Source organism: Microcebus murinus, chromosome 10 (assembly GCF_040939455.1).
Source record: "Microcebus murinus isolate Inina chromosome 10, M.murinus_Inina_mat1.0, whole genome shotgun sequence".
Taxonomy (NCBI): Eukaryota; Metazoa; Chordata; class Mammalia; order Primates; family Cheirogaleidae; genus Microcebus; species Microcebus murinus.
The window spans coordinates 101957438-101970175 of record NC_134113.1 but is presented as its reverse complement, the minus strand read 5'-3'; the positions used below and the strand labels follow the sequence as shown (position 1 = coordinate 101970175).

General features: G+C 35.2%; 1 protein-coding gene across 1 annotated transcript in view; it reads right to left on the bottom strand.

Annotated features, from left to right (window-relative positions):
* KDM5A (lysine demethylase 5A) overlaps positions 1 to 12738 on the bottom strand; it is a 108133-nt gene that overhangs the window by 44022 nt on the left and 51373 nt on the right. Inside the window, exons 13-17 of the mRNA XM_012748276.3 lie at positions 11942 to 12061; positions 8466 to 8660; positions 1641 to 1822; positions 1138 to 1262; positions 516 to 666 (exon numbers count right to left, since the gene is read on the bottom strand). Of these exons, the coding sequence (XP_012603730.1) occupies positions 516 to 666; positions 1138 to 1262; positions 1641 to 1822; positions 8466 to 8660; positions 11942 to 12061 (773 nt within the window). The remainder of the gene's footprint in view (positions 1 to 515; positions 667 to 1137; positions 1263 to 1640; positions 1823 to 8465; positions 8661 to 11941; positions 12062 to 12738) is intronic.

Below are 12738 nucleotides of genomic sequence, written 5' to 3'. Positions count from 1 at the left end.
AAATATGGCAATGAATAAAAAGACAAAAATCCCTGACCTTCTAGTCTAGTGCACATTCTAGTGGGAGTAGGGAAGAAGGGAGGATACAGACAATAAATAAGTAAATTCATACGTCAGAAGGTGATAAGGCTAGGAGAAAAAGCAGGAAAGAAAGATAAGAAGGGTGCAGTTTTATAAAGGGTTGTCAGGAAAGGCCTCTCCAAGAAAGTAAAAAAAAATACTTGAAAGACACGAGAGAACAAGCCACCTGGATATGGTGGGAAGAGAACTCCAGGCAGAGTGAAGAGCAGGTTTAAAGGTCCCAAGCAGGAACACGCCTGGTATGTATGAACAACAACAACAGGAAGAGCACTGCAGGGTGGAGCAAGAAAGAAGGGAGAACAGCTGGAGATAAGGGAGAGAGAGGCATTGCCACAAGACTTCAAAGATAATAGAGGGCCTCACAGGCTACTTAAATTTTGGCTTTTACTCTGCAACAGGAAACCACTGGAGAATTAAGCTCTTCTTACGTTTACCTGTGTTTCTGCTTTTTGCTCAGAAGCAGCTGAGCCACAGAAGCACAGGTCTCAGCTTCTTTTACAGCATCCCTGAGTTTTCGAAAGAGATCATTCTCTGGGTATTTCCTATCCTCAGCATCCTCCAGCATTACTCGCAATTCAATCAAATCTGTAAAAATAAATACAAAAGCCATATACTATGACTACAGACACAAAAAGCCATTCTGAAATCTTTACCAACCTCACTCAGGTTGTATTTTCTATTAGTAGAAACATACTGCAGATGTGAAAATCTCTGATACAATAAAACCTCATGATGAGGCACAACATTCCTAATCCCTAAAGACAATTTTTCTCAGGTAAGGAAATTTCTCTTTCCAAAAAAGCCTCCAGTTACAGTCCACTGGTAACAATAGCTCCCCAAAATATTCATCTACTGAAAGTTAGATCTGCCCCATTTTATGTCAGCTTTTTCATTTAAAAGATTCTCAAATAAAAAAATCAAGTCTATATTCAACTAACCCATTAGTTTCATATGAGGCCTAGATTTTTCCTTAACGGAAAGGAAAAAACATAAACTAAACGAGGCTTCTTTTAAAGTGACAAAAATTTCAGTATATGCATACAAAAGAAATTTAACCTTTCTTGTGGTTGAAGTTAGCAGATAATGCTTCTGTAACACGACTGACCCAAGTGTCATAGGACTGTGCCCTGACTTTTACACCATATAGCAGAGACGGGAGGTCTTCTAATGGATAGCGATATCTACAAAAAAAAAAAAAAAACAATAAAAACAAAAAACACTGGAAATAAAAACATCAATAAACCAACAACTTCAAAATAAGTTTTAAGTATAATCAGCTTAAGAAAAGCACAATGGCCAGGGGAATGGGATCTTAGTTTACATAAAGAGAAAAATCAAAGCAGCCTACAGTTTTAGTATAGGGAGAAAAGGAACACATGAAATCACCTGATAAAGAAACTGATTTCAGCTGCCAACTTAGGGCCAACTTTAAAGGACTGGTTCTTGAGCAGGGAAGTGGACAAAGAGAATTAGCAGTCCAGAGACAGGGAAGGGAATATCTAAGAACAACTTGGTTTTTAAAAAAGGTAATGGAAGTTTTACAAGATACTGTTGGATACCTAAGACATTTCTTCTGCATGGGGCAGGGGCACAGATCAGTTGGATGGTAGAGACATACAAGCCGCTCAGGATTACAGGAGCATGTGAGAGCAGAGAGAAAACAGGTGGTTCTGCATGCTGAACACTGTCGCTCATCATCAGGAACAAGTTCAAACACTTCTTCTTCTGACATCAGGACACCCTGAAATACAATTTATGTCACTAGATCAAGTTTTTCTAGTCTTTAAAGCATCAAAGGACTTAAGTTATCATATTCTTTTCTACAGGTATATCTCTGATTTAAGGCAATAAACATGGGAGGTACAAATAACACATCAAAATGCTTTCTAAAATTAATCAATACTAAATTTTTTAAAATGTGCTAGACTAAACTTTGGTATCTAAGGATACACATTTGTGTGATAAAACTATTAATATAAAGAAATGCAAGGGGCCGGGCGCTGTGGCTCACGCCTGTAATCCTAGCTCTTGGGAGGCCGAGGCGGGCGGATTGCTCAAGGTCAGGAGTTCAAAACCAGCCTGAGCAAGAGCGAGACCCCGTCTCTACTATAAACAGAAAGAAATTAATTGGCCAACTGATATATATATATAAAAAAAAAATTAGCCGGGCATGGTGGCACATGCCTGTAGTCCCAGCTACTCGGGAGGCTGAGGCAGAAGGATCGCTTGAGCCCAGGAGATTGAGGTTGCTGTGAGCTAGGCTGACGCCACGGCACTCACTCTAGCCTGGACAACAAAAAGTGAGACTCTGTCTCAAAAAAAAAAAAAAAAAAAAAAAAAAAGAAATGCAAGGAAGTGATTACTATAAAGTCAGGATAGCCTTTTGGGGGAGGGAGGAAAATTATAATTGGGAGGTGCTTTTGGGGTAGCTGACATAGTTCTATTCCTTGACCTAAATGGTGATGACAAGGTTTACCACATAATTCATGAAGGAAGCTACTATATGTTTGTTTTAAATGGTTTTGTCTTCTCTTTAAAACAATAAAAAGATGAATTTAAAAACAATTACTATCCCCAGGGATAAAATACCCTTGAACCAGATAAATTAAATGAGTATCCTATGATCTAAAAATAACATTGATATGTACAAACATATGCAACGACAAAGTAGTGTAAATAAATTAATGCAAATCAGAATATACCCTTCAGCATGATATCAGAAAGAAAGTCAAGTCAAATTCAGTATGCCAGTTTTAGAAAGTAAGAGCATATGAAGTGCATTTTACCAAGACCTCTATTTATGACATATGGGTTCCCTTTACAGTTTCTGCTTACTTGACCGAGGTACATATAAATCTAATTCTGCTGTAAGAGCAAACTTTCTTCACTTTAACAAGGTAGGAACCTGATAATTTATTCACTGGCAGACACACTTCTTTCATTATACATTTTGTTCTTCATATCAGGTTAATCAAATGTCTGTTGTTCATATTCTCCTATCTTTCCAATTTCCCACATTAGCATTTTCTTTATAAATTATCTTTATGCAAAAACAGTCCCAAAATGCATTGCAAGTGTTTCTCTTTTTAAAAGAATTTACATGGCTTCAAAACAATTAGTAATGCTGTTGTGAAGGGGATGCTAATGTAGCAAATAACAAAGTTCTAGCTGCTTTAAGAAATTTTATACTATTTCCCAAAGTGTACCCAAGGACTGCTAATCCTAAAATATACTCTGGGAAAAAAATTATTTTTTGGAAAATGCTGTAGATCTATCCCTCTCACTTTAAAGATTAACAATGAACACCAGCATACTAAATGATCAAAGAAGTTCTGCAGAAAGGAACCACATTTATTTTTGCTTAACCTACCAATTCCTAAACTTTTCTAACCACAGAACAATTTTTCCTTTTAATGTCTTCTAACATATCATAAAGCTTATATTCCTAAGAATATACTTTGGTAAGTCATAAATTATCAGAAGGGAATGGAGAGAAGAGAAAAAGCAGACATACAAATTAAAAGGCTATTTGAAATAATCCAGGTGAGATAATTAAGGAATGGAACAGGATGATGTAGCAATAAGGAAAGGGGCCATGGGAGAGTGATGAAAGACTTTGCCAAAATAAATAAAAACAAACTTAAAACTAGATGATGGATCACTATGAAGGAAATGGATGAGTCAAGATCACACTAAGTTTTTACATAATGATCCTGGCACTTACTAAGATGGGCAATTAAGAAAGGAAAGTGCTTTGTGAAAGAGTAGAGGGGCAGGAGATGATATTTTATTCCATGAAACTGAGATGACAAAAATCTAAACAGAAATGTGCAGGCCAGGCATAGTGGCTCATGCCTATAATCCCAGCACTTTGGGAGGGCAAGGTGGGAGGATCACTTGAGCCCAGGAGTTCGAGACCAGCCTTGACAACAAGGCAAGACCAGGAGTATGAGGTTGCAGTGAGCTTTGGTGATGCCACTATACTCCAACGTGAGGAACAGAGTGAGACCATGTCTCAATATAAAGCAACGGAGTGTGTCTAATTAAATTATATAACTCATGATTTCCCCTGTTCTTGGAATCAAAAATGGCACACACACAAAAAAGGAGTGTGAGTCATAAATACAACTTCCAGCAGGCAAATAATATAATCCACACAAACCTGTTGGCCCACAAAACTACAAGCACGCACATAAAAAATAGGAGCAAAATATAACCAGTAAAATAAATAAATAAATAAATAAATAATTTGTCTTCTCAAGGCTGCTATAAACAAACAAAAAAGAAAGAAATGCAATAAGCATATGGAAACAGACTACAGATGGGTGACTGGACATAGCTTCTTTCAAAATGATAATAATTCTCATGTTTGCATTTAATAAGAGGAAATATTAAGAGGTAAGAACTGAAACCACAAAGTAATAGCTGAAAGAGTTAAAATTCTAAGAATGGATGAGAATCCTTGAAAAGTAACACAAAAGGATAATAATAAAAGGTCAAAGGCTGAATCCTGCACACACTGGCAGCTGAGGAGATGAGGAAAAAGATAACTAGAAATGGGCAAATGTGATCAAAGAGGCTGAGGAAGCAAACAGTAGAGCAAATATCAGGGAAAGAAACCAAAGACGCAATACACAGTGCAATAAAGACACCATGGGGATGGAAGACAAAGAAAGAACCACTGAACTTGGCAATAAAGTTGTCACTAATAAACTGAGAGTTGAAAATGACAGTGATAATGAAGGGATAAAGAGGAAATGAGAGTACTGATCCCAGGAAAAACCATTTAAAAAGATTTTTTAGGAAAGATAAAATGAAAGCTGTTGTTAAGACAGCAAAACCAAGTGGTTAATGCAAAGAAAGGGCAGAGGTAAGAACCTGGAAACAAGGGCACAGGTAGAAGGTAAGTTAAAAGAAGAAGAGTCTACAGAAAAATTTGATCAAAGTATTATTAAAAAAAAAAAAAGCATGATAGAGTCTCAAGAGATGTGCTATTCAAATTATCATAGAAAAAGGAAAAATAATGCCCCAATGTGGGGTGGGGAACCTGCACCCTCAAGACCACATGTGGCCCTCCAGATCCTCAATTATGGCCCTTGATGGAATCCAAAATTCACAGAACAAGTCCCTTTATTAAAAGGATTTGTTCTGTAAAATGTGGATTCAGTCAAAAGGACACACTCAAGGATCCAGGTGGCCACATGTGGCCCCAAGGCCACAGGTTCCCCACCCCTTAATGTATTTAAATTTCAAAAATTCAAAAGACCAGGCAATGAGAAAAGGAATTCCATCTTAAGTAAACATGTAATCAAAACAAGACTTTTAAGAACACAGGCATAAAGTGGGAATATAAACTATCAGGACATATGTTCACATCTTCAAAAAGTAAAATAAAAAAATAAAAAAAGATTGACCTGCATCTTGTGTTTTCTTGTTTCTATCACAGAAACAATTAGAAATAGAAATCTGACCATTTAGTCAAATTTCTTATTTTTAAGCTAACCTAAATTCTTAAAAGTAACCAGCACTAAATATTTTGTAATAATAATAAAATTTCTAGCATGCATAGCTTTGTATTTTGGGTAATAGGTTTTTCCCCCCATTTACACCTATATAAGGAGTAGTGAAACTCGATCAGTTTTACTACTCAGATCCAAATTACAACTATAATATTTTTCCTTAGCCTAAATCTATACTCATTCTCTTAAGATACTTCAAATCCAACAATATATAAAGTCCATCATTTGAAATACTTACAAATACACATAAAAACATAAAACAAACTCCTTAATTTTGTGATTATACAAACTTACCTGCCTGAAAATGTTATTTTCAAGAAAACTATGATTTTAGTCAGAGAGAAACAGGCTTCTATTGCATTCTACCATTTGGGTCATGTCAACAATAAAGTGTCATTCCAACCTATCAATTGTTCTCGGCTACTAAGTTAAACCTGTATTCTCCTAAAGACGTGTATCTCAAACTAGTTTCCTCCTAAGTGAGCTTAAAAATGTGACATGTGCAAGAAAATAAAAATTTGATCCATACCTCACTGTATATGTAAAAATTAACTTGAAATAAGTTACATATCTAAATATAAGACCTAAAACTAGAAAACATCTAAGAAAACATAGGAGAAAATCTTTGTGACCTTGAGTTAGGCAAAGATTTCTTAGATATGACCAAAAAGTACAAACCATAAAAGAAAAACTGATAAATTGAACTTGATAAAAATTAAAAATGTCTGTTCCTCAAAAAGACACTGTTAAGAAAACGAAAAGACAAGCCACACACATTGGGAGAAAATACTTTCAAATCATGTATCTGATAAAGAATTTGTATCCAAGCTCTTTTAAAGTTTGCCTAGCAGGTTTTCCGGTTCTCACTGGATGACACTCCCCACAAAAAAACAAAAACCTAAAAAATGTTTTCTAAGAATTTGCATCAAGAATATATAAATTCAGACAACTGACTTGTTTGGCAAAAAATAAAAAAAAAATAAAAAAATAAAAAAAAGAATATATAAAGAACTCTGAAAATTTGATAAGACTACCAAATTTTAAAAAATGGAGCAAAAGATTTGAACAGACACTTTAAACGAAAGAAATACAGATAACAAGTATACCAGAAGATGCTTGGCATCATTACTCATTAGGAAAATGCAAACTAACCACAATGAAATACCACTCCCAACTTATTAAAATGTCTAAAGTTGGGAAGACTAACCATATCAAGCATTGGTGAGTATGTAGGGCAGCTGGAACTCTCGTATATACTGCTGGTGGAAATGTAAAATGGTACAACTACTTGAAATACAGTTTGGCAATTTTTTAGAAAAAAATAAACATACATGTAGTATATGATACAATCATTCTACTCCCAGTATTTACCCAAGAGAAATGGATCCACACAAAAAGTTGTACACAAATGTCCACAGCAGTTTAATTCCCAACAGCCAAAAAATGGAAACAAACCAAAGTCCTTCCACAAGTGAATGAATAAACAAATTGTGGTATATTCATACAACAAGAAACTATTCAGCAATAAAAAGGAATAAACTATTAATACATGCAACAACATGAATGGAACTCAAAGTAATTGTGCTGAAAGAAGCTAGACAAAAGGTATAAATTATCTGATGCAATATGAATAAAATTCTACCCTAAATAATTTTAAAGATTAGGTCGGGCACAGTGACTCAAGCCTGGAATCCTAGCACTCTGGGAGGCTGAGGCGGAGGATTGTTTTGAGCAGGATTTCAAAACCAGCCTGAGCAAGAGTGAGACCCCCGTCTCTACTAAAAATAGAAATAAAATTAGCTGGAAAACTAAAAACATATAGAAAAAAATTACCCAGGCATGGTGGCGCATGCCTGTAGTCCCAGCTACTCAGGAGGCTGAGGCAGGAGGATTGCTTGAGCCCAGGAGTTTGAGGTTGCTGTGAGCGAAGCTGACGCCACAACACTCTAGCCTGGGCAACAGAGTGAGGCTCTATCTCAAAAAATAAAAATAAATAAATAAATAAAAGATCAGTGGTTTCCTAGGAATTGGGGGGGGGGGAGGCACAGGAAGAGAAGGTGATAAAGGGCAAGAGGGAAGGATAACAACGGGGCATGAGGAAACTTCTGGGGGTGATATATTATCTTGACTGTAGCCAAGGTCTCATAAGCATATACATAGTCAAAACTTATTAAATTGTACACTTTAAACACATGTAGTTTATTTTATGTCAATTATACCTCAACAAAGCTGTTTTAAAAATAGGGACAGAATATCAGGCAGAGAGAGGAAGGGACATGTACAAAAACAGGAGGGAGCATGATGCAAACCTCACGAGGCTATGTAGGGAAGATAAAGGGAATGGGCCAGGATAGGGCTAAAAACACAGATTTTCTCATGTATTTCCCAGTTCAACATGATAGATGTTTAGTTTACTCTAAGCATTCAAAATCCCAACCCTTGGTAATTCTATCTTTCCTGTCCATTAAATTACTTAAAAGGGAGAAAAAAAGGTTAATTCAAACTGACAGTCTGTAATCACCAAAAATGTAACTTTTATTCAAGACAAAGCTCAGAGAAAAAAGGATTTAAATTTTCTTGTTTAAACAAATAATACTATATGTAGATTTAAAGTATATCTAAGAAATTCTACCTGACAGGATTCCAGTTTTAAAAACCTAGAGATGACTTTAAGACTCCTAAAACTTTTTCAATCTGAAGAAACCAAAATGGCAATTTTGAAAGTATAAAACCACCTCCAAAGTAGAGATTTTTGTGTTCAACTCCTAAATGGACCAAGATGAAAATGGATTCTTTCTATATATTTAATTTTTAGTATATCCCATATGTAGCATCAAATATAGGAAATATGCTCAGCAAACTCACCATCTGTACCACAGACTCCCTTAATCGTGTTTCTTCTTCAGTCATGAGAGTCAATTCTTTGCAAACCATGGCAGCCAGCCCCACATCCAAGCATTCTGGATCTGCTGCCATCTTGAAAATGAGTTCCTCATGTGAAAAGACACAATGGCGCCTTAGCCGTCGGTAATGATTTACACACTGACGTCCAATGGGCAACTGAAAACATGAGATTTCCAAATTAAATTACTTGCTTGTAACATTTCATAATAGAACCATTATCTACCCTCCAGATCCTCCCTCTTATCATAAAGAAGACAGAATAATAAATCCCATTTGAATGTAAGAGGCAACTGTAAATATTAACCCTTTATGACCCAATCAGAATTTCACATTTCTTCCCACAGAAAATTTCCAATTTGTGAGGCTAAGCTTCTGGCCTAAACTGCTGATTTTTTTATTCATTATATCAAGAAGCAGGAGTTCCCTAGCACATACGTAAGGCAGCAAATTCCTTTAGATCAGTGGGGTTCTTTTTGTTTTTATATAGACAGGGTCTTGCTCTGTCACCCAGGATGGAGAGCAGTGGCATGAACACGGCTCACTTGTAGCCTTGAACTTCTGGGCTGAGGTGATCCTCCTGCCTCAGCATCCTGAGTAACTGGGACTACTGGCACATACCACCATGCCTAGCTAATTCTTTTTTTTTAAAAGAGACAGGATCTCACTATGTTGCTTAGGCTGGTCTCGAACTCCCGGCCTAAATAAAGCAATCCTCTCTCCTCCCAAAGTGCAGGGAGCTAAATTTTTTTATTTTTTATCTCACTATGTTGCCCAGGCTGGTTTCTAACTCCTGGCCTCAAGCCACCCTCCCACCTCAGGCACCCAAAGTGCTGAGATTACAGGCATAAGTCACAGCGCACCCAGCCTTACATCAACGTGAAGCTGCTCTTACAGAAAAAAGAAAATTATAAAAATAAATAAAAATTTTAAAAATTCAGGCCATAAAGATTTAAGTGGAAATACTCGACATTCAAATTTCCATAAAACAAAAAGAGCAGGTGTTATCTGAAGAAAAACAAGAAAGAAGAGAAAAACAAGGAAAAAATATTACTTAAGCAAGCCTCTCGCAAGAACCACAAGACAACTCAGATTTTAGCATCTGGAAATTCTTTTCAAAACAATGAGCCTGGCAGAAAAAGAATTTAAAGAAGTGAAATCCTGAAATTACATACTTTATTTTCTCTAACAATGAAATAAGTAAATGACTAAATAATCATTTTTCATAAAGCAACAGATACTGTCTTTAAGATAAATTCTGAATATTTCTATAACTATCAAGCTGTAAGCCAAATTATTACACACACACACACACACACACACACACATACATACTCACACACACACACATACACACACGCACTTCAATTTGAACTTGTTTCCTGTGATCAGGCAGAAAAACTTGGGTGACTAAAAGGAGTTTTGTTTGGATATGAAAAGTGTAATCTAAAAGAGAAAAACTTTTAAAATAGACCTTTAAGAACCTTTTAGAATTCACCTACATTTTGAGAAAGGCAGAAAGGAATTAGAGGAATCACAGAGAAAATGAGGCTATACCTGAATTAAACAGTGTTTCCATATTCTTCAAAGAAACAAATTTTCCCACAGAAACATATATATTGAATTTATTAGCAATAACTATCTATTAACAAACAACTCTTTCATATATTAATTCTTAAATATGTATTCCTTAAACATTTCTCACATAGCCTCAATAGAAAGAACGTAGAAGAAAAATCAAACTGTGAGATTTGCATTATTACAATATGTAAGGAAGTCACATAAAACTGATTATCTACTATGGCTTATAAAAATTAGTCCCATTACTTTATTCTAGAGATAAAGCTGCTATAACTTTGAATTTATATAACATTCTTCTTCTAAAGAATGACAAGGGCTTTCACATATATTATCTAACTTGTTCATGGTTAAGTGTTATTTATTAACATCTTTACATACCAGGTAAAAAACTTAGGCCTAGTGAAATTTAAAATGCTGTAATGGTCACACATCAATATTAGTGCTTACACTAAAGGTAGAAACCATCTGTAATATGTATCTGAATCATCCTGTTTCCTATCCTACACCTAGCCAATTACCATGAAAATCATAAACTCAATAAATGTTACTTGAAATTTTAAAAACAGAGTTTAAACCCAAGACAAAACCCTAAGCTCAATCTTCTTACTAAAGTACACTGCTTCCAAAGGAGGAAGAAGTTTAAAATTACTGGATCAAGTAAGACTATTCATTCTATCATTTTATTTACTATTCAAGGAAACAAAAATCTTTGTATGTTTAACCACGGAATTTAATAAATTAAGATTCCCACAGTAAAACTTAAGATCCAATATTATAAAGGATTTCCCCCCCACAAATGTTGAAAGGGAACAAAAACAGCATCACCAAAAGAAAAATAGTCAGTGTGTATTATAAATATACTGTATAGTCTTTTCCCAACCAACATAACCATAACTAATTACTTTTTGATATCTACCTTACACAGAAGCAAAATAGCAATCACTCAGCATTATCACTTAAAGAAAAATATAGCGCAGAGATAAAATCAACATTACACTCTTTAAAAACTTTTTTAAAGCCGGGCGCGGTGGCTCACGCCTGTAATCCTAGCACTCTGGGAGGCTGAGGCGGGCGGATTGCTCGAGGTTGGGAGTTCGAAACCATCCTGAGCGAGACCCCATCTCTACTAAAAATAGAAAGAAATTAATTGACCAACTAAAAATATATATATACAAAAAAAAAAAAAATTAGCCGGGCATGGTGGTGCATGCCTGTAGTCCCAGCTACTTGGGAGGCTGAGGCAGGAGGATCGCTTGAGCCCAGGAGTTTGAGGTTGCTGTGAGCTAGGCTGACGCCACGGCACTCACTCTAGCCGGGGCAACAAAAGTGAGACTCTGTCTCAAAAAAAAAAAAAAAAAAAACTTTTTTAAAAAGGAATATAGAAAAACATGAAGCAGCAGGAAGAATAAAGTCACCTAATTGTTTATAGAAGAAAAATAATAATTTTTTTTAAAAAATCATAGAGCTAGATATTTGAAGATGTGGCAGAATATTTGAAATTGTCTCTATAAACCCAATTATCTTTATAAGATCCAAAAATGCTCAGAGAAAGCAAAGAATAGAAGAACCATTATTCCCTCAGAAAAGGAAGATTCAGAAAGTATCAACTGACATTTAAAGTTCAAAAAGAGTAAGAAAATAATAAATGGATGGGATGAGAAGTAAAGAACTATAAAATCTTCCAAATAAAAAATGCAATGGAAACTCCACTTAACTTTCTAGACTACAACAGCCACTGCAGTATCCACTGAAATATTCATAAACCCTACCCTCAGCCCAGCTAAGTAATTATGGCAAGTAAGCTGCATTTTTATAGTAGTGTTGGTAGACATACTACAGCTACTCGCTATGGAACAGACCCAGTCAGCAGTACAAAAGTTGACAGCTTCAGCAAAGTTGTAGCCCTGGTTAAATCCAGAATGATAGGCACGAGGAAACGTCACAACAAACTCTCCAGCACACTGATTGGTCCTGTACACCTAAATGCAAATTGGGAACAGGGATACAAAAAAAAACAAACAAAATAAAAACAATAAAAACGGGGAGACAGATTTTATCAGATAGTTTCAGAAACATTTTCTAAACTTAATAACAATAAAATATTAACTTACACATATCAGAAGATAATACCAGGGTTTAAGAAGTAGCTAGAATAGAATCCTACCTTTTTAAAATAGTCACTGATAATAAATTATCATTCATGACAAGAATTACCAGCCAAAAGAAATTCTCAAAGAGAAAATATTACTCAATTAGTTTACTAACTTGGTAACATGTTTCCAGTTAAGAGAATTTTTTTTATTCCTGGGTTGTAAACAGTGGTAAAGAATAGAACTTCCTACTACCTTTGGGTAATTTTTTGGAAACCAACTAAACTTATTAGCTCACACATCATATGAGATGTCCCCAAAATCAGTTTTCCTGAATCACTTTGTTTTATGATGATACTTTGTTTGTATTCAAAAGTCCCAGACTTCAGTATAAATTCACTCTTTAAAGACAAAGTAACACCACAAATGCTAACCTACTTTTTCTTTAAGGTTATGATAAATATTTGATTACATGCAGCAAACATTAACTTTATACTTTATCAAATGTAGTAGCTTAAATTTGAGAATCATTTTAAAAACTAAATTGAGAAGTAGAAAAGGTATTT